This window comes from Lepisosteus platostomus, chromosome 6 (genome assembly GCF_059453375.1).
Source record: "Lepisosteus platostomus isolate fLepPlt1 chromosome 6, fLepPlt1.hap1, whole genome shotgun sequence".
NCBI classification, from domain to species: Eukaryota; Metazoa; Chordata; class Actinopteri; order Semionotiformes; family Lepisosteidae; genus Lepisosteus; species Lepisosteus platostomus.
Genome location: NC_142616.1, coordinates 15,574,860 through 15,597,018, shown reverse-complemented (window position 1 = coordinate 15,597,018; position 22,159 = coordinate 15,574,860). Strand labels below are relative to the sequence as shown.

At 50.0% G+C, this 22,159-nt stretch overlaps 1 protein-coding gene and 4 non-coding genes across 6 annotated transcripts in view; 3 read left to right on the top strand and 2 right to left on the bottom strand.

The window, feature by feature from the left end:
- Positions 1–4,434: 4,434 nt before the first annotated feature.
- Positions 4,435–4,541, top strand: LOC148660550 (U6 spliceosomal RNA). The gene has a single exon (XR_015939938.1). It is a non-coding gene; the product is annotated as a U6 spliceosomal RNA (small nuclear RNA).
- A 2,239-nt stretch (positions 4,542–6,780) lies between these two features.
- Positions 6,781–6,887, top strand: LOC148660549 (U6 spliceosomal RNA). The gene has a single exon (XR_015939923.1). It is a non-coding gene; the product is annotated as a U6 spliceosomal RNA (small nuclear RNA).
- Positions 6,888–8,816: 1,929 nt separating this feature from the next.
- trnap-ugg (transfer RNA proline (anticodon UGG)) lies at positions 8,817–8,888 on the top strand. The gene has a single exon. It is a non-coding gene; the product is annotated as a tRNA-Pro (tRNA).
- Positions 8,889–9,221: 333 nt separating this feature from the next.
- Positions 9,222–9,294, bottom strand: trnam-cau (transfer RNA methionine (anticodon CAU)). The gene has a single exon. It is a non-coding gene; the product is annotated as a tRNA-Met (tRNA).
- Positions 9,295–12,230: 2,936 nt separating this feature from the next.
- Positions 12,231–22,159, bottom strand: part of LOC148660546 (integrin alpha-M) — a 62,400-nt gene continuing 52,471 nt past the window's right edge. For both annotated transcript variants that reach the window (XM_088634371.1, XM_088634370.1), the window contains 11 exons: positions 21,149–21,241; positions 20,932–21,011; positions 20,447–20,527; positions 19,850–19,919; positions 18,646–18,753; positions 18,213–18,266; positions 16,519–16,638; positions 16,136–16,234; positions 15,293–15,325; positions 14,591–14,701; positions 12,231–14,033 (listed from right to left, as the gene is read on the bottom strand). In XM_088634371.1, the coding sequence (XP_088490497.1) occupies positions 13,785–14,033; positions 14,591–14,701; positions 15,293–15,325; positions 16,136–16,234; positions 16,519–16,638; positions 18,213–18,266; positions 18,646–18,753; positions 19,850–19,919; positions 20,447–20,527; positions 20,932–21,011; positions 21,149–21,241 (1,098 nt within the window). In that variant the 3' untranslated portion in view covers positions 12,231–13,784. The remainder of the gene's footprint in view (positions 14,034–14,590; positions 14,702–15,292; positions 15,326–16,135; positions 16,235–16,518; positions 16,639–18,212; positions 18,267–18,645; positions 18,754–19,849; positions 19,920–20,446; positions 20,528–20,931; positions 21,012–21,148; positions 21,242–22,159) is intronic.

Below are 22,159 nucleotides of genomic sequence, written 5' to 3'. Positions count from 1 at the left end.
GTGATTTCGCTTCGTTATCAAGTGTCATACAATGAGGGGGTTGTCTCACTCCAGATGGGACTGTATTCCAGAAGCCAGGGGCTCTAAACTGAGGAATGCCGACTTTTCGAGTTCAGCGGCTCCGCACAGCGGCCCCAGGCGAGTCTCTCGGGTTTCCGACAGGACCGCCGCCAGGGGAGAAATCTGTAGGCCGGCGTCCGAAACTCTGAGGGGGGCGGTGATATTTCGGTTGAAACGGAGCCGTTGCAAGTACCCACGCGAAATCGCGCCAACCATGCCGCCGGCAGAAGATAACGACGAGCCCGCTGGTATTTAGCGATGAAGCACGGTTTCACGTTCAGCAGCACTCTCGCGATTATTATTGTAACGTTTTCAGGGCTGGGCGAGGATTGACACGGTAATATCAGTAATATCTCGTTTAAAAGAGAAACGGCGCTTTTATTTTCACGACCAGAAGGAGAGAAATGAAGAGCGCAACGCACTGGGGTCTATTCGGGTATAGGTACACAGGACAGGGTGGCAATTGGGCGCAAGTATAACGGGGGTGCGAAACCAGGGAACTATTGACACGAATCCGGGCGATCTCACCACTCTGTACGCCCGTTTTGCAGTGGGTCAGCCGCACTGGTCAGCGGCTCTCCTCGGCCCCGCCCCGCCCCTCGCGGCGCACCCCAGCCGGGCGCCCTTCGGCCTCAGCGCCAGGCGAGGGCGCTACATTAGGATTGTCTGGAGCGACAAAGTACCATGCTCGTTCATTTTTGCAGCTACATCGGCGGTGACGAGGTTCTGAATCGTTAAGAAAAAAACAGTTGTAAAACCAACAGAAAGCACCAACGTCTATAACTACAGTCCTAGTTACATAACGATTGTAAGTATAAGGATAAACTGGCGCAAGGAATCGGTCCCCCTGAGCAAACAGGATTGTCATAATGTTTGACACCCAATGACGCAGACACGAATGTGCCGTTCCTGGACGGATAACCCTCCTGCACTTCAAACAGCCCGATGTAGGGACCGTGAATACGGGCTGAGTGCAGTTATCTGACCATTGACAAAGTACAACTATTTTTAGGGCGCAAGTTAAGTGAGCGAAAGGGGACCCCCTTTTTTTCAATCTGTTAAATTGAGCAAATAGTAACCGTGCCTTAATATTTGCAGAAATATGTCCAGTTTAAGTTTGTTCGCTGCAGAGCTTGTGTTAACTTCTTGTCACTTAGAAAATCAACACAACTTGTAGTTTGGCCAGGGGCGCCCAAACGTCTGCATGAAACTGTAGTCCTTCAAAGAAGTGGGTGTCCTTCACCCTCGAGGGGCTGAACTGGGCCCCCCACACCCTGGTGCAGACATGTTCATGAGGCAGAGATGGGCAAAGCTTCTCTGACTGGACTGTGGGGACATAGCGCTGCAGCAGCAGCTCTCTGATGGGAACTGAGGTGCTGTCTAGCAGCATGACCTAATACTCGGGCCAGAAATCGTCCACAGAAGAGAGGCGTCTTGTCAAGCAGGCAGAATCAGTTTCTCCTAGGGGTCAGGAAAAGGTCATCTGACCTTGTGCAGTGGGAGGCTCTTAAATGTGATCGCTGGGTGATGAATAGGTATGGTCAAACTGTTGCCTAGCAACGAGCTGGGGCGCTCAGACTATTTTCCTAGGAGTGTGTGGGTGTGGCCAGACCGATGATCAGCACTCGTTGGGTGTGGTCAAACCAATACTTAGCACTGAGTGGGTGTGGCCAGACAGGTGCTTAGCACCGAGTGGGTGTGGCCTGACTGTTGCCAGGTGAGAAGAGAAAAGGAGGGGACTATAACTGAAAGGACATGCAGCTTTGGCAATTATCCCTGTTTGAGCAGCAGTGCTCGTCATGGTGGACTGCCTTTGTACAGTGTTGAGTATCAGCGAGCCAGAACAGTGACTCCCCCTCCTCGGCCTGTGTGCTGACAGTTAGGGGCCATCCTTCTGAGATACTGGGACGGATGTTCCTTTGGTAGTTATAATAATTCCTTGGAACAATTAATAGGTTTATTGCAAACAAGCAGACCCCACATAAGTGGGAAAATGTGAAGAAGAAGAAGATTCCACGCTGAAAAGAGAAGAGAGGACAACAACATGGCTGGGCAGCCTGTTCCACACTCTCACCTCCCTTTGTGTAAAGTAGTGTCTCCTGTCTTGACTGGAGGATACAGCAACTTTCACCCAGTTCTCTCTCTTCTCTTTTCAGCATGGAATAAATGTGTTACTTGTTCCTTTGCAGACTATGCAGGTGATGCAACTACCCACCTTTTTTTTTGGCGCTTTTTTCAAGACATGGCTGAATGGGATGGATTAATTTTTAACTAGCAAGCTCGATGAGCTGAACGGCCTCCAGTCGTTTTGATTGTATACTGGTCTTTAAGGGAGGCTCAAATATACTAAAAAGCATTCTGAGTAGAACAGATAACGCAGGAAAGTCAACTTGTTCCTGGCAGACGGAGGTGGAAAATAATGTCAGGATCCCATCACATCACTTTCAATCACCACTCTTCCAGTTCAGAGTGCTGGGGGCCTGTGGCCTATCCTGGGAAGCACTGGGTGCAAGGCAGGAACCATCAGGGTCATGCTCAGTCCAAGCTGCGTTATTCCTGGGGAGAAATGTGCTGCGTGAGATCCTCCAGTCCGCACAGGACACGCTGCTTTGCACAAAGGGTGGTGGGGGTGTGGAACAGGCTGCCCCGCCACGTGGTTGAAGCCGATACCACGACTTCTTTCCAGAGTCAGCTGGATGAGATCCCGGTATCATTTAACTACTAACAAAAGTTCTGGATGGGCCGGCTGGCCACTTTACCTGTGACCCGGCTAGTGTTCTTGCTTCTCCAAGCGATCTGCTGTAATAGAAGTGAGGCTGTTGGCCCAGAATCGCAGCCACACAGTACTCAGGTGGGAGCTGTGCTTCAGTGGTGCTCTGGGATGAGTTTCAGCAAATCCAGAGCCAATCAGTTGTGGAATAGACCAGCTGCTCTAGTGTACAGTATTATCAATTTCAGTCGGATTGCAGCATCTGCTCACGGCCAACAGGTGGCGCATGACACCCTCGCCAGGAATTGTCATTGCATAGTCGGTTTTGAGTGCCTTCTAACTTTTGGTCATTTAAAGTACAATTTTGCTCATCGGCTTTTGCAATACAAAAAAAAAATACTTTTTAATAATGCAATGAGTGTGTCGGTGTTTAAAAACGAAATTACTTCGTTTGAGTGTTTTTAGTTTGTATCTGCAGATATTCACCCTTAGAAGTAGGGGTGGGAATCTCTAGGCACCTCACGATTCGATTTCGATTCAGGGTGCCACACTGTGATTGTAAATCGATTCTCGATTTTTTTTCTTACCATGTGACTACGTGCTGCTTTTGTAACATAGAAAATGCAAAACGCCTCACAGGTTGCTGCCACCCTATTGGCTTTCTTCAGTGAATCCAACACCTGAGTTCTAGTGTCGTTGTAGAGCGCTGGTATTGCTGTTTCACTAAAGTGATGCCGAGACGCTACGCTGTATCTCGGCTCCAGCGTTTGCGAAATTTCAGCGAAAGCCCGGGCTTTTCAACGACGGCGTAGGGGCGCAAATCGTTTGCGATAAAACCTGGGGGTTTATGAGGTTTATTCTGGTTAATTAACTTCGTAATAAACCATAAAAACCATAATCAAGGGTTAATGCTCGACAGTAACAGAGCACAAAATCTATACAGAGACTGAAGACAGGTGGAGAGAGAACAGAAGAGAAGACACAGAGATGAAGGAAAGTCAGTATCACCCTCCTCTTCTTTAAAGCTTGTACCATGAGCGCTTGTCCTGATCAACCCTGATCCAGTTAATTACAGTGAACAGGCCTTCTGGTCTCTTCTGCTGCCTGGAGCCCCGATCCTGCTGGGTCGCTGTCACAGCCCTGCTGTTTACAGTGGTGGATATTTCATTCTACACCAGGAGCTCTGTCTGCACTCAGAGAAACGCTGCTCAGTCCACGAGTTCGTGAAGCACCGGTCCTGCTGGAGAAGCGACTGCAGCCGAACAACAGCAGGTCGCTCCGAGTGTCTTTGTGTCTGAAGGACTAAAACTCCTCCTCTCCTTCCTCAGGGCCGGGCCTGAAGCCTGCAGAGAGGAAGTCCCGCCTTCTCCACGGGCTCCCTTGCCATTGGACGATCAGTGGCTCAGTCTTTCAGCTGTACAGACATCTCCCAGAGTTCTCCTCTGCCTCCGTGAAAAAAAAAAAGTTTTTAAAAGGGTTTTTTCGCTCCATTCAGAACATCTCTTAATTGTGATGTGCTGAAGAAAGACTTCTTGGAATATGATACTGATCATTTATGTTGATGTGAAAACATAATTATGAATTCTTGGCTACAGTGCTCACCATGAGAGGGGACATACCTCATGTGCCCTGCAATAAATACCGCCCGCACAGATTACTATATCGTGCTCGCTTCGGCAGCACATATACTAAAATTGGAACGATACAGAGAAGATTAGCATGGCCCCTGCGCAAGGATGACACGCAAATTCGTGAAGCGTTCCATATTTTTGTCCTTCTTTCTATTATAATGGAAGAGACGGGCAGTTACTGAACATATTGCAGTGTTTGAGGGGCGTCAGTGTGAAGTGAGGTGCAGGAGAGTTTCTTTTCTATGTTGACTGGAGAAATGTCTGCAGCAGCTCCTATAATAATAATAATAATAAACAACTTTATTTTATATAGCGCCTTTAAAGGTGGCTTCTCAAAGCGCTTTACAGGATGACAATAACAATAAATAAGAAGACTACAACAATAAATAAGAAAATTTCACAAGACAGGACACAATTATAATTACAACAATACAACAATAACAATAGAGGAGACCGTGGAAGATGGTATTAAGAAGAGCAGAGGGGTGAATAATGGAACCAGTTAAGTAAAGGCTTTTCTGAAAAGGAGGGTTTTGAGTCTGGATTTGAAGGAGTTTAGAGAAGGTGACTCTCTAATATCCTTGGGCAAGGAGTTCCAGAGCTTGGGGGCATAGCAGGAGGAGGCCCTGTCGCCCATACAATGTAGACGGGCTTGGGGGACAGTAAGGAGGGCAGAATTTGAAGAGCGGAGGTTGCGAGGTGGGGAGTAGGGCGATAAAAGTTCAGACAGGTATTGAGGTGCCAAGCCATGTAAAGCCTTGTAGGTGAGCATGAGGATTTTAAAGTCTACGCGGAATTTGACCGGAAGCCAGTGCAAGGACTCCAGGATAGGAGTAATGTGAACACTTGCACTAGACCTGGTCAGGATTCTGGCTGCTGAATTTTGGACATACTGCAGCTTGTTCAGAGTAGATTTAGATACCCCAGGGAGCAGAGCATTGCAGTAGTCAATTCGAGAGAATACAAATATGTTGATCAGCTTTTCAGCCACAGTTAATGATAGCATAGGACGTAGTCTAGCGATATTTCTAAGGTGGAAAAAAGATGTTTTGACAGTATGCTGTACATGTGGGTCGAATGTTAAGCCAGAATCGAATATAACCCCAAGGTTTTTCAATTTTGATTGGAGCTCAAGTACAGAGCCATCTACAGACAGGGTTACAGGACTGGCTTTACGAAGTTGATGGGGGGTACCAATAAGCATGACTTCAGTCTTGTCACAGTTAAGATGAAGGAAGTTTTGAGTCATCCAAATTTTTATGTCAGAGATGCAATTAGATAGAATAGAGACAGCCACATCAGTGTCGGGTTTGATCACTCAGTAGATCTAAATCCAATTTAAACTCCTGGTGTAGTACTTTAAAACTTGAAAAGGAGGTGAAGTTCTATTCTCTCTGTGAAATGTGACTATATCTTGTGATCCAGATGTCCATGAAGTCTAATAGCGTTTGCTAATCAGATCCTGAGTGCCTTCCTCAGGGCCTGGGACAGGGGGGTGTCTGAGGTGATATTTACACACAGGGAGGTGAAGAGGCAGGTAAACACAGTGATCAAGGGGGTTTATGAGGTTTATTCTGACTAATTAACTTAATAATAAATCATTAAACCCATAATCAAGGGTTAATGCTCGACAGTAACAGAGCACAAAATCCATACAGAGAGAAGGAAGACAGGAGAGAGAAAAACAGAAGAGAACACAGAGATGAAAGAAAGTCAGTATCACCCTCCTCTTCTTTAAAGCTTGTGTCATGAGCACTTGTCCTGATCAACCCTGATCCAGTTAATTACAGTGAACAGTCCTTCTGGTCTCTTCTGCTGCCTGGAGCCCCAATCCTGCTGGGTCGCTGTCACAGCCCTGCTGTTTACAGTGGTGGATATTTCATTCTACACCTGGAGCTCTGTCTGCACTCATAAACGCTGCTCAGTCCACGAGTTCGTGAAGCACCGCTCCTGCTGGAGAAGCGACTGCAGCCGAACAACAGCAGGTCGCTCTGAGTGTCTTTGTATCTGAAGGACTTAAACATCTCCCCCTCCTTCCTCAGGGCCGGGCCTGAATCCTGCAGAGAGGAAGTCCCGCCTTCTCCACAGGCTCCCTTGCTATTGGACAGTCCACGGCTGTCAGTCTCTCTGCTGCACAGACGTTTCCCAGAGATCTCTGCTCCAATGTGAAAGAACAAGTTTTTAAAAAGGTTCTGAATGGAGAGAAAATACCATCTCTAAATTGTGATTTGCTTAAGAAACATTTGTTGAAACATAATACTGATCATACATGTTAATGTGTAATATTAGGCATGAATTCTGAACTACAGTGCTCACCATGAGTGGGGGACATATCTCATGTGCCCTGCGATAAATACCGCCCGCACAGTTTGTTATATCGTGCTCGCTTCGGCCGCACATATACTAAAATTGGAACGATACAGAGAAGATTAGCATGGCCCCTGCGCAAGGATGACACGCAAATTCGTGAAGCGTTCCATATTTTTGTCCTTCTTTCTATTGTAAAGGATGCGACGGGACTGTTGCTGAACATATTGCAGTGTTTGAGGGGCGTCAGTGTGAAGTGAGGTGCAGGAGAGTTTCCTTTCTTTGTTGACTGGAGAAATGTCTGCAGCAGCTCCTATCACTCAGTAGATCTAAATCCAATTTAAACACCTGGTTAAACACTTGAAGATGAAAAAGGAGGTGAAATTCTCTCTGTAAAATGAGACTATATTGTTGTGATCCAGGTGGCCATGAAGTCTAATAGCGTTTGCTGATCACATCCTGAGTGCCTTCCTCAGGGCCTGGGACAGGGGGGTGTCTGAGGTGATATTTACACACAGGCAGGTGAACACAGTGATCAAAGGGGGTTTATGAAGTTTATTCTGGTTAATTAACTTAATAACAAATCATAAAAACCATAATCAAGGGTTAATGTTCAACAGTGACAGAGCACGAAATGAATGAAGACAAGGAGAGAGAGAAGAGCACTGAGTTTATCAAGAATGTAAAGGAGACAGACATCATGATCCTACAGGAGATGTGGTGTGAGGGAGACGTGGCTACCCACTGCCCCCCCAGGCTATGAGGAGATTATGGTGGCCTCTATCAAAAAACCCCAAATCACTCGGGGCAGAGACTTGGGGGATGATTGTGTGGTACAGAGGAGCGCTCAGTCACTCCATATAATTAGTAAAGAGAGAAGAGTCACGAGTTTGGCTTAAAATCAAAGGAAATATCAATTGTACAGAAAATTAGGTTTTCCTGTGTGGTTTACTACAGTGAGGGAATTCTCCCCAGTCTCCACACGGAGATCGGTCTTTTCCAGGGCCAGGGAAATGTGCTGCTCTGTGCTGACCTCAATGCATGAACAGGCACACTGGCAGACTTCACCAGCACACAGGGAAATACTCATGTATTTCGGATAATCCCCTCTGTACCACACACCGGTCACCTCACACAGGTGCAGCCATGACACAACGGTCAATAGCACCGGGCGCGAGCTGCTCCAGCTCTGTCAAGGGCTGGGCCTGTACATCGTCAATGGCAGGACTAGAGGGGACTCTCTAGGCAGGTTCACCTACAGCTCAGCTCTGGGCAGCAGTGTGGTGGACTATGCCATCACTGACCTGGACCCCTCCTGTATCAGTGCCTTCACTGTCAGGCCACAAACTCCTCTCTCCGACCACAGCCAGATCACACTCTACATGAAGAGAGCACACCAGCACAGAGACACACTGACACAGCCCAGCCAGCTGTATGACCCCAACCAGGCGTACAGATGGGACACTGGGCGATGAAGAAATTTAAACACTGTTGGACATATTCCACTAAATGACTAAACAGACTCTAAAATTTGAAAAAGATGAAGTGGCATAATACAGGAATGTGTTCAAATGTAACGCACATAAAGGATCACTATTGCACTTATTATGGTATTATCAGCACAGTCATTCTGGACCTCCACAGTGGGGAATGCTCTCAGACACTTAAATATCTGTTCCACTTACTGCCATTACATGTATCCTTAGTGATTTATCAAAGGAAAAAGTAGCAATTCAATATACAAATACTTTTTTGACTCTGTATTATTGCTGGAAAAATAATATGGCGAAAATGGGTGGACAGCACAGGACCGTCCTGCAAAGACTGGATGAAAGGGGCTGCATCACAAGTTACATTTGAATGACAAATACCAAAGATGCATGACGAGGTCATCCAAGAGCTCAACGCACAGCACTCCAACGGGATCCGGAGGCGGCCGTTTTCCAACTCGGAAAAGCAAAACGCCGATTACGCAAAACCAGAAAAACAATCCAACGGCTCCACCTACAGACCGGTCAAGGCATCACCCGCGCCTGGGTGTTTTTCTCGGTATCGCGACAAGAGAGCTCGAGAAGCCATTTGTTGCGTTGCGAAGAGCTCTTCTCCGTGGCTCGTTGGTCTAGGGGTATGATTCTCGCTTTGGGTGCGAGAGGTCCCGGGTTCAAATCCCGGACGAGCCCTTACACTTTTCTTTTTTTTCTGGATCTTGTGAATGAAGAATGGCGTGATATCCAGAGCTCCTCGCGTGTTGTACGGCACTCCGGGGGGCAGCGACGGAGACGGATTTACGCTGTAAAACACAACGAGTCGCGGGAGCCCAGGAGGCTCTGCTCGCCGCTGTGCTCGTCCAGACGCTGTAGAAAGCCGCGGGTGGCGACTGACAGTCGAATCGTGAGCACAAACCAGTGGGGCATGTCGATTAAATGCCCCAGTGTTGCTGCGGTAGGTGGGCAAGATCACGTCCGACTGCACTGCCGTCTATCAGAAAGGAAAAGCAAAAAAAACTACGGCCCTGCCCCGTGTGAGGATCGAACTCACGACCTTCAGATTATGAGACTGACGCGCTACCTACTGCGCTAACGAGGCTCGGCGCGATCACGGAGGCGACACAGCGCAGGCCACGACTCATCTATCGCTTTTAAGATTGATTTTTTTTTTCTCTTGGAGGATGTATCCAGCTCGGTACCACCCGGCAAATCCTCTCCGAAATCCGCGCGTGATGTCTCTCATCCACCACGTGTAAAATGAGTTATATGCCACAAATGAGGAGATGCACACAGCCCTTGCGTGCTTTCCTCCCGGTTCCCCTGTCTTTTGTACAGATGATGTTAGATTTCGTTCATGTGGCGACGGTAAAATAAATACACACACAGTATATACCTGCAATCTCTAGCAAAGACACCAATAGAATCGCACGCTCAACGGGCTCTTCCTATCCGTATCGGGAGAAGCGAAGGCGGGAAGGCTCTCGCGGGAGCTGCCTGTTCCCTTAGGGATCCGGGAAGGTCAGCAGGATTTTTAGGGGAAACTTGTTCTGAACTGGATCCGGCACCGGGATGGGTCCGGCGTCCGCAGCGGCGCTGCACGGGATAAAGCAGTAAGAAAATGACCGGACCGATGGATTTTCTTTTCCATGTGATCACTCCAATACCTTTCTTTCTTTCTTAAAAAAAAAATCCCTGCAGATCCTGTGCCGAGTCCGTCTCCCGCCTCCATCCTACGGTACCCCGAGTCTTTCTGGCTGAAGTGGGGGGGTCCCCGGTCCAGCAGCCTGTCCTCTCCGCCTGGCGTATTGAGGAGCTGTCTGGTCTCGGTTCCGCAGAGCACTAATAAGGAAAGTCAGGACCTTCTTAGGGCGGTGGTGAGTGCGCTGCTGCCTCGTTCACCTGGGTCTCCCCCACGGGCCTCTGGTTTCCTCCCGCGGTCCAGAGACAGTCTGGTAGGTTCCTGGGCTTCTAGGAAAGCTCAGAAAGCCGGATTTATCTCTGACACACGTAGGTTCACGCCATCTACTCCATTGTAAAGTACATACTGCCTCTGGAAAGGTTGACAAACTCAGCCACCAATTATAAACACGTTTTGTAGAACAGGCTTTCATTTCAAGTGCAATGCAAAACCGCTACAAGAACCATCTCTTGCACCTGTGAAAGGCAGCACGGCTCCTCGCTGTTCTTATTTACAGCATAGGGAGGTCAGACAGGTCACAGACTAGAGGAGGCCTTTCGCACATTCCAGCCCGTTTGGTAGCTAATTAAACCAAGGATCTCATCCAGCTGTTTCTTGAGAGCCGTCAGGCTATCGGTTTCAACAACATGGCTGGGCGGCTTGTTCCACACTCCCACCACCCTTTGTGTAAAGTAGTGCCTCCTGTCCTGACTGAAGGATCTCATCCAGCTGTTTCTTGAGAGAAGTCAGGGTATCGGCTTCAACAACATGGCTTGGCGGCTTGTCCCCCACTCCCACCACTCTGTGTGTAATGTAGAGCCTCCTGTCCTCAATTTTTAATTGCACTTCCCTGTCATTCTCACTGGTGTCCCCGGTATGTGTTTCACTGCTGATTCTGAATGCTTAACCACTGTGCCACCCTTGGGAGGATGAAGGCATATTATCTAAATACTTTGAAGTAACATACAGCGTCTTTGAAAAACTGAACTGTTCAATATTGATGACCTTCTGACCCTTTAACTGGTTTGAGATACACGGCAACATCGTCTTGCAGGGAAGATGAGCATGCGGTTCAGATGACTGAACTCGGGGGCGGCGCAGAGGGGCAGGCTGCATGGACATGATGGCTGGGAGACACTCAGCCCCATTTCAACACAAAACATGGGGTCCCACAGACCAGACTGCTCATTCCATTAACTGCTTCATACTATACTCCACACCTGGCCTCCATCAAGCTCCCCATTGACCCACGCGGGATACAGTTTCTCTCTGTCCCCCTGATCTGATGTGCAGGTTGGGGTACAGTTTCTCTCTGCTCCCCCTGATCTGCTGGTGCAGTCTGGGGTACAGTTTCTATATAATAATAATAATATAATATAATAATATATTATTATATATATAATATAATATATTATATATAATAATAATAAATAATAAAATGTTTCTTTATTAGCCCTATACAATTTCTTGCATACCCCAGCTTTTCTCCATGGAAACACAGACAGGGAGAGAAGCTTGGGGTCAGAGCACAGGGTCAGCCACTGTACGGCACCCCTAGAGCAGTTGGGGTGAAGGGCCTCGCTCAGGGGCCCAATGGAGTAGGATTCCTCTGCCGGCCGCAGGATTTGAACTGGCAACCTTCCAGCTACAGGCACAGATCCTGAGCCACAGAGCCACCGCTCCGCCCTTCCCTCTGTTCCCCCCCCGCTGGTGCAGTCTGGGGTACAGTTTCTCTCTTCTCCCCCTGATCTGCTGGTGCAGTCTGGGGTACAGATTCTCTCTTCTCCCCCTGATCTGCTGTGCAGGTTGGGGTACAGTTTCTCTCTGCTCCCCTGATCTGATGTGAGGTTGTGGTACAGTCTGGGGTACAGATTCTCTCTTCTCCCCCTGATCTGCTGTGCAGGTTGGGGTACAGTTTCTCTCTGCTCCCCTGATCTGATGTGAGGTTGTGGTACAGTCTGGGGTACAGATTCTCTCTTCTCCCCCTGATCTGCTGGTGCAGTCTGGAGTACAGTTTCTCTTTGCTCCCCAGGATCTGTGTGCAGGTTGGGGTACAGTCTGGGGTACAGCTGCTCTCTCTCCCCCCGATCTGTGTGCAGGGGGGTTGCTGCGTGTCACCCAGGAGGGGGCTCTACCTCACTGGGGGAAGGCTAAGTGGGGGTGTGTCCTGAGTGAAACGTGCTTGAGAGGCGCTACGTAACTGCAAGAAGTCCTCATTCTAACGTTCATCTCGTCACACACAGATGATGAGACCCCTCGATCTACACCCGCCTCTGGAAAACCTTGTGTCCATTGTGGAGACCCCTTTCATACACAGCTGCCGCCAACGCGGTAGGAAGAGAGAAAGAAGACCGCACTCCGTCTTTAAAGGATTTATTTTAAGTGTTGGAGAGCAAAACTCATAAGAATTATTTACACCCATAGTGCCACCCAGGATCTGTAAGGAAAGGGTTCTTTTGGGACCCTATGCAGACGACACAATCTGGGGATGAGTGAGGAAAACACGGGGGAAAAAAAAGGCATGCAGGAGGCGGGGATGAAAACAGGGGGCGTGTCCAAGGTGCGCAGGTGTTCTGGGGGGTGAGTCCGGGGCAAACTGTCCAAAACAGAGTCCAAAGGGCAATCCAAGATGAGGCAAAAGTCCAAAGCCGGGCGGTCCACCCGAGACGAAGACAAACAGGATCACAAACCAGAGCGGGATGCGGTGGAGGGTCGGGGGGAACAGGGAGGAAACGGGACCAGACGCTCCAATATGGGAACCAATGCAGAGCCCGGAACAGAGTGAGCGTCTGGCTCTTATAGGGAGGCAGAAACCAGGAGCAGGTGCACTAAATCAACTCAAAAGTGAACGAGCCGGAGCACCTTAAGGAGGAGGGACTACAGTCGTGACAGGATCGCTCTCGCTGTAGCTTTCTGATTGATTCCTGGCTCACTGTACAGAGGAGTTAACTGTAACCTGAATCCTGCAGAGAAAAGTACGTCTCCAGTGAGGACTGGGAGAGAAGGCTCCGGCTTCACCCATTCAGAGCAGACAGCGTTATTTTACATCATTGCACTCCAGTCTCCCAGTCGTCTATCCTCTTCCTCAAACGGCAGAGCGGCCCCGTTAGTCCCACACCTCGCCCGTCGCCAGGCAGAATCCGCTCCTGTGAGCACGGGCAGGCACGGTGCCCGTCTCACAGCGCACATCTCAGAACTGCCGAGCTGCAGCTGCCGAGACCAGGGCTGTCCGGATCCCGGTCCCGGACGTACTGGAAGTACAAGAGAACGAGCTGATCCGGGCCGTTCGTGGGCTGAGCTGGAATGAAGACCCCCCTCGTCTCCGACGTGCTCCCGAATGGGACAGCCTTCCTGCTGTGTGGACCTGCAGCCCTGATCGCGGGGGCCTGCGCCCAGCAGGTCTTGCAGATCGCCCCTGAAGCCTCAGTGCGCGAAGACGTGGAGCTCAAGGTCAGCTCGGTGTGTTAATTGGATCCCTCCAGCCAGGAGTGACGGCGGTGGACTGAGGGGGGGGGGGCACTATAAAGGGCAGGGATCCCTTCGAAGGACTCGCCTGTTTTAGGGAGTGTAAGGTGACTGAAGTGCCCCAGGTGTCTCTGGTTGAGAAGCGCCCGGCTGGACTGGGGCCCTCCGGGTGTCCCAGCGCGGGGGGGCGAGGGGGGAGCGGCCCTGGGGCGAGCCTGCAGGTCCGAGAGTGGTTCAGAGAAAGGCAAAAAAAAAATCAAGTTCTTGTTCGATTATATGATAGGAAAAATAAGACAGCCGGGAGGATAAATACACAGCCGTTCCCCCAGACGGGTGACTTTGAGCGGCGCCTGCCGAGCTCCGGCAGAAGTGGGCTTTCCCGGGCCGGAGTCGCCATCAGCCGGAAGGAAGCTGTTGTCTGTGGGCGCCTGGCGTCTCTGATGACCTCACTTGCTCTCCGCCTGGGCTTCGCTGCCGTTCTTCACCCCCTCCTTGCCATTGGCCATTTCATCGTCCGTGCCGCCCTCTGGGGTGTCACTACCCAGGAGCCCCTTCTTCTCCGCCGGGGCCTTGCCCGGGACGGCCCCCTCGTCCTGCCCCGCCTCGGGGTCCGGCTCGGCCCCGGGCTCGCCGTGCATCGCCGCCTGCTCTCTTTCCTGCTCGTAGTTGTGCTTGTTCCTCTTGAAGAAGCCCAGCTGAGGAGCAGAGATGACATTTCACAGATGACACCCTCGCAGACACCCCGACTGACTGACTGACTGACTGACACACTCACACACTCACAGACACCCCGACTGACTGAGTGACTGAGTGACTGAGTGACTGACACCCTCGCAGACACCTTGACTGACTGACTGACACACTCACAGACACCCCTACTGACTGACTGACTGACTGACTGACCGACACACTCACAGACACCCCGACTGACCGACACACTGACTGACTGACACACTCGCAGACACCCCGACTGACCGACACACTCACAGACACCCCGACTGACCGACACACTGACTGACTGACACACTCGCAGACACCCCGACTGACCGACACACTCGCAGACACCCCGACTGACCGACACACTCGCAGACACCCCGACTGACTGACACACTCGCAGACACCCTGACTAATTGACTGACACACTCGCAGACACCCTGACTAATTGACTGAGTGACACACTCACAGACACCCCGACTGACTGAGTGACGTGCTGTCTGATGGGTTTTCCTCGGCTGATTGACAGGATGCCCACCTTATAGAGAATCAGTATGAGGATGATCAGCACCAGGAGCCCTCCTCCAATCCCCACACCAGTGATGAACGCGGTGTGAGGGGGGATCACCAGCTCAGCCTTGGTAAGGAACTGAAGGAGAGAGACAGGAAGACTGCTGTTAGGACTGCGATGCTCAGCACCAGACTCCCAGCCTGCCACTGCAGGAGCGCGTCCCGGAGACCAGGAGACCAGACTTCCGAAGGGTGGTCTTCCCAACTTCCCATGCGGTCCCTATGACCGTATCACTGCCAGTCCTGTCTGAGGATTCTGACCAATGAGCTGGTTCACAAAAAGACACTTCCATACAGTACAGTCTGCAGTCCAGAAATGATCCAGTATCTGACCTTATTATAAATGATGTGATCCCATAAATGGAAGGCTGTGGGGTCGAATCCCAGGTGGGACACTGCTGGTGTTCACCTTGATCGAGGTACTTCACCTAAACTGCTCCAGCAAACCCCCCCAGCTGTACACATGGGTGCAGCTATAAGTCACCTTAGGTAAACTTGTCAGCCAAGTTAAGTGTTGAAATGGCTCTTTTGACAGGTCATGCCAAAGCTGGAAAGAAGCTCTGGCTTGTGTGACAGCCACTCAGAGGAGCACTCAGTCCAGCTTTTCAAAGGCCCTGATTGTCCTGGAATAGCGCCACGCCGGGCTGTAAGCAATAAAAAACTGCATTACCTTTGCCTTGTGGAACTGGTTGTTTTTGCTGTCCTGGAAAAAAGAGAAGACACAGATCTTGCTCCATTCATTGCACAAAGGACGGAGTGGCACTGATGTCGCTGCTCAGTCTAATGCCTTTCGGAGGCTCCTTAGGGAATATGTGTGTATACTGCTGTGAGGGGGACAGACCGAGACATTGAGTCTTAGCGGGAGGGAGAGGCACAATGAGACAGGCATCAAGGGGCAGTGAGACAGCCATCAGAAGAGGGAGTGAGACAGGCGTCAAGGGGGAGTGAGACATCAGGAGAGGGAGTGAGACAGGCGTCTAGGGGGAGTGAGACACGCATCAGAAGAGAGAGTGAGACAGGCATCAGCAGAGGGAATGAGGCAGGTATAAGGAGAGGGAGTGAGACAGGTGTCAGGAGAGGGAGTGAGACAGGCGTCGAGGGGAGTGAGACAGGTGTCAGGAGAGGGAGTGAGACAGGCGTCGAGGGGGAGTGAGACAGGTGTCAGGAGAGGGAGTGAGACAGCAGAGTGACGATTGTGAGACTGACAGTTTGAGATACAGGGTCTAAGTGGGACAGGGAGTGAGAGGGACAGTGAGATGAGCCAGGGAGCTGGGGAGTGAGACAAGTCTTGAGAGAGGAAGTGAGACAGAGGTCTTAAAGGGGACTCAGACAATGTGTTGGGAAGCAGTGTGAGGGAGGAGAGGGGAGTGAGGTGAGAGGCACAGAGAGGCACAGGAGCTGAACGACAGCAGGAGGCTGGGTGTGAGAGTCAGAGAGGGAGCTACTGAGAGTGTTCTCTTCTTCGGCAGGGACCCCCACTGCACTGTCGCAGGAGGACGCCGTGGACACTGACCCCTGAGCTACTGTACTGGACGTAGCGCCTGGTGTCGTAGCTGAGCTGGGCAGAGCTGGAGAAGTCCACTTGGATCCTCTCCTCAGAGAAGGACAGCTTCTGCATGGAGGACAACAGGAGACTGTCACAGGCGGGGAACACATTCGCTCATGTGTAGATCATTGATCCCAGAATCTCATCCAGCCATATGCTTCACAGCATGGCTGGGCAGCTTGTTCCACACTCCCACCACCCTCTGTGTAGAGACGTGCCTCCTGTTCTTTGTGTTAAATGCACTTTCCTGCAGTTTCCACATGCAGCCTTGGCTTGTGTTTCACAAACAGAAAGCAGCACAGTGACTGAATGATAAAAAACCCATGCCCTGCCCAGTTCACACGACTCACCCCTTTCAGATCCTCGACGTTAAAGCTGGACGGCCCAGAGAAACTGATGTGGATGGAGGAGCCCTTCTCCAGCATGGCTATCTGACACACGATCACCTTGCACTTCAAGGCTTCGCATTCCTGCAAACACAGACGCAGAGACACACAGTCAGTCTGCACCACTGTGACGCGATCTGGATCGGCATTAAGAGCAGATTCAAGGAATCAGAGATGAGGCACTACTGTGCACTAATCGCTGTGGCCACATGGCGGCAGCAGCGAGGGGGCAGAGGTGATGAGGCCATGAGTTGGAATAGGGGTCAGACTGTACTCCTTTCCTCGGGGGAAGGGGTGGTGCTAAAGTTTGTGTTTGTGGCAGAGTCATCATAACGGCCACAAAACCTTGCCAACAAGGAAGTCAGGGCAGACAGTGTTTCAGCAACGTGTGCTGTCACAAAAGCTACAGTAAAAGAAGACGTCTCTATTTCGCATTATTCAGAAGTGAAACAGAATAGGGGGGAAACAGATTCCTAGATGCATTAATGTTACCCCCTCGGGGAGCAGACAGGTGTCCCAGATGGGAAGGGTGTAAGTTTACAGCAGAGGGGGGTGTGTCACCCTCTCTGTGATGTTATTGGCCTGCTGTACCACCCTTCGCCAGCAGAGGGCGCCTGGACAGTTTTCTATTTTCTCACAACCTGCTCCAGTCTGCTGCTCTGAAGCCACCGAGCCAGCAGGAAGGACAGCAGGTGGAGACCCGTTCAATAGCAGGCTGGTAGAGAAGAGCTGCATTAGCTCCACCTGTCTCTGTGGCCTGTCTTTGCAGTTGGACTCACAACAGATGTCCAGCCCCCCAGTACTTGTGATCAATCTTCCCTGCATCCGCAAAACACTCTCCGTTCCAAAAGCCCCAAAACATTTTTACTGATCGTAGGTGCACCGGCGGACGTCATCCAGGGCTCTTGGGGTATGAAGCCCCTTAGCTGAAGCCCCAGTTCTGACTCCGTTGATATTTTGGGGGAGTGACAAAAGTCAAATCGTTAATAATAATAATAATAATAATAATAATAATAATAATAATAATAATAATAATAATTGCTTACACTTATATAGCACTTTTCTGGACACTCCACTCAAAGTGCTTTACAAGTAATGGGGATCCCCTCCTCCACCCCCAGTGTGCAGCCCCACCTGGATGATGCAACGGCAGCCATAGTGCGCCAGAACGCTCCCCACACACCAGCTCTCAGTGTGGAGGGGAGCAGAGTGATGAAGCCAGTTCAGAGATGGGGATTATTAGGAGGCCATGATTGGGAAAGGCCAGGGGGAATTTGGCCAGGACGCCAGGGTTACACCCCTACTCTTTTCAAGAAACACCCTGGGATTTTTAATGACCACAGAGAGTCAGGACCTCGGTTTTACGTCTCATCCGAAGGACAGTGCCTATTTACAGTATAGTGTCCCCACCACTATACTGGGGCATTAGGACCCATATGGACCACAGGGTGAGCGCCCCCTGCTGGTCCTACTAACACCTCTTCCAGCAGCAACCTCAGCTTTCCCAGGAGGTTTCACATCCAGGTACTGACCAGGCTCACACCTGCTGAGGACTCTTGGGATGTCAGGCACACGACAGGGTGGAGGAGAAATGGGCAAAGAGGAGGAGAAGGATGAAGTGCGGGAGAGAGAGAGAGAGAGAGAGAGAAAGAGCTCACTTTGATTTCCATTGCTGTCTGCGACGCTATGTTCTCGCACTGGGTGAGTTTCTCCTGCGGGGAAAAGAGGGAGAGAGATCAATCCCGCGGCCCCCAGCTCATGGACACAGAAGGCTTAATGAGAAGCACAGAAGGTTAAACTCCCACCCAGAACTGTGAAACAGCTAATTAAACCAAGTAAGAACAGTTTTAACAGTGAACAGTGCCTCTGTTCTCTTTAAATTACAGACATCTGTGTTATATATTGTATATCAGTAGATATGGGGGGTGCTACTTTACACAAAGAGTGGTGGGAGTGCAAAGTCAGCCTTGTGATAGTTACAAACTAATTTTCTTCTTTTCCGCAGCTGTGAAAGGTACAGATTTAGATGGAATAGCTCTTCCTCATCGGTAAATCTCTCAGCATCTATGGAAAGCCAGACTCTGTTCTTACCATGTCGGATGAGATACTCTGGACGTTCCACCAAAAGTTGCTGGAAAACTGGGTGGGGATGGTGAAGGCGACGTCGATGGGCAGACCCTTCTGTCCCTCATTCTTCACCTGCAGAGCGCCAGAGAGCCAGGAGATCAAGACACAGCCCTGGTGTCCCTGGCACTGAAGGCATCACCCACAGGCGTGCCACACTCTGCCCCCAAAGGTGACTTTAACAGTCTAAAACAGCCTATACTGGACTACATGAAACAACATGCATCGTCCCTTAAGAGAAATCCTTCACTTTGGCCATGAATGACTCTTCCATCATTTCCCTGGGTTCGAGCACACTGGAGCCTTGTCCTGGACGTACAGGGCGGTACAGGGTGGACATGCAAACTCCACACAGAAAGACACGTCTTTCTCTGTTCCTATGTACCCATTTTCTAACTGCTTCTGTTGAGGGTGGTGGGGAGCCAGAGCCTATCCCAGCAAGCAATGGGAGGGTCACAGGGCAGACAGACACAGATACAAATGCACGCACTCACACCTGGGCCGATTTTCACAAAAGCTAATTAACCTGCCAGCGTGTCTTTGGACTGTGAGAGGAAATCCACGTGAACATGGAGAATGTACAAACTCCACACAGACAACACCCCAGGAATTGGGTTCAGGGCCTCAGTGCTGCTGGGCAGCAATGCTAAACACTGCTCCGCCATCCTGCCTTCCATCGCTGAATAAATGAAAATCTTTGTTCATTTTCACACTTGCTGAAGCTCAATAATTAATGTCTCAGTAATTTATGAATACATATGAATGCTCTGCTTCCCTGCAGGGAAGTGCATTTGAAACCGGAACAGGTGGCACTACTTTAAACAGAGGGTGGCGGGAGTGTGGAACAAGCTGATATCCCCGATTCGAGAATGACAATCACTCCCACAATCCTTTCCTAATTGGAGGATGTCATCCAGATGTCTATTGAAAGAATCCAGGGTATCAGCTTTCACAACATGGCTGGGCAGTGGGTTCCCTACCCTCACCACTTTGTGCGCAAAGTAGTGCCTTTACACAAATTGTGACAGAGCGAAAACACTGAGGTAAACACCCATTTATTATAGTCACTTTGACTTAATGGAGTCAGTGCCTTAAGTAGGACTGAAGACATTTAGTCCCTCAATTCTGAGGTCAAGCGGTTCGGGTGTGCTGAATTCTGGGAATTCTTTACCTCATACTCATGCTTGATGTCCGTGGACGCAATGTCCTCCACTGTGAAATTGAAGTAATTTGAATCCAGCCTTGAAGAAGGAAAACGACACGTCAGGAGGTGTTTCCTTTGACTCATGTGACATCACGAGGCGATGAATATGCATGTCGATCTTTTCTGGGTGTGACTGCGGATTGCTCAGGGAAGAAGCCCTGGCAGTTTGGACTGCATCAATCAGTCCTGTAAGGTAGGGCCCTGTAATTAAACTGGAAGGCTGTGGGTTCCAATCCCATGCGAGACAGTGCTGTTGGCCATCTTGAAGAAGGTGCTGCTTCAGTAAAACACACAGTTTTATAAATAGGTGCAAATTCCCCCCTGGATTAAAAGTGTCAGCCACACCCTTTAGTAAAGTAAAATACATTGTTCAAGAGCACAACAGCACTGTCCCAGCTGGGATTAGAACCGACAACTCTCTAATTACAAGACCAGATAGCTACCCACACCACCCTGGTGGATCATACACAGCAATCCATATGCTTGTATGAAGAGCTAGAAATGTACACAAGCTGTCACCCCAGCTGGTGCAGAGAGAGAATGGAGGAACGGAAGGAGACTCACCCCTTGACTGTGACGTCAATGGCAAACAGCACTGGAATTTCCTTGGTGAGGACAGTTTCATTGGAGAATTTTCCATTGTCACTGCAGAACACATCAGAATTTCAAACACGGTCTTTTATAAGGGATCGTACTTGTAGCTATGTGGTTGACTGGGCTTGGCTGTGTGATTGACAGGGCATGGCTGTGGGGCTCATTGGGGCGTGGTTGTGTGGTTGATTGTGTGCTGTGTGCTCAACCATGTGCTGTGTGCCCTGGTGCTCACCTGTGTACTGTGTGTCCTGAGGCTAACCTGTCTGCTGTGTGCCCTGATACTCACCTGTGCCTTGATGCTCATCTGTGTGCTGTGTGCCCTGATGCTCACCTGTGTACTGTGTCCTGATACTCACCAGTGCCTTGATGCTCACCTCTGTGCTGTGTCCCCTGATGCTCACCTGTGTGCTGTGTGCCCTGATGCTCACCTGTGTACTGTATGTCCTGAGGCTCACCTGTGTGCTTTCACAGTGATCTCCATGGTCTCGTTCCAATCTGCTTCAGGGGAGATTCTGAACTGATTGAGAAATACTGCCTGTGACAGACACCGGTAGAGAGAGAGAGATTCAGGGCCCTTGTTGATAAATTACTGCATGGGATTGTTTCACACAGAGACAGAGACGACGTGAGAGTCACAGACAGGAACAGAAACCAACAGCATCGAGTTCTTACGGTGGTGTCGCCCCGGTAGACAGGAGGGCTGACGCTACAGAGAGTCTTCTCCGGAGATTCTACATTGCAACTGGCCAGAGTGCGCCGGCTAGCCTGCAACAGAGCACCCGGCACTGGGTCAGTAAAGCTCATGGTACAGTATCAATAAATGAACTACAGCACACAGCACAGGGTCAGTAAAGCTCATGGTACAGTATCAATACACTACAGTAGCACAGAGCCAGTACAACACATGATACAGTATCAATAGATACTCTGCAGCAGCACAGAGTCGGTAAAGCACACGGTATTGTAGCAATAGATACACTGCAGCGGCACAGAGTCAGTAAAGCACACGGTACTGTAGCAATAGATACACTGCAGCAGCACAGAGTCAGTAAAGCACACAGTATTGTAGCAATTGATACACTGCAGCAGCATAGAGTCAGTAAAACACACGGTACTGTAGCAATAGATACACTGCAGCAGCACAGAGTCAGTAAAGCACACGGTATTGTAGCAATAGATACACTGCAGCAGCATAGAGTCGGTAAAGCACACGGTACTGTAGCAATAGATACACTGCAGCGGCACAGAGTCAGTAAAACACACGGTACTGTAGCAATAGATACACTGCAGCAGCACAGAGTCAGTAAAACACACGGTACTGTAGCAATAGATACACTGCAGCGGCACAGAGTCAGTAAAACACACGGTACTGTAGCAATAGATACACTGCAGCAGCACAGAGTCAGTAAAACACACGGTACTGTAGCAATAGATACACTGCAGCAGCACAGAGTCAGTAAAGCACACAGTATTGTAGCAATTGATACACTGCAGCAGCATAGAGTCAGTAAAACACACGGTACTGTAGCAATAGATACACTGCAGCAGCACAGAGTCAGTAAAGCACACGGTATTGTAGCAATAGATACACTGCAGCAGCATAGAGTCGGTAAAGCACACGGTACTGTAGCAATAGATACACTGCAGCGGCACAGAGTCAGTAAAACACACGGTACTGTAGCA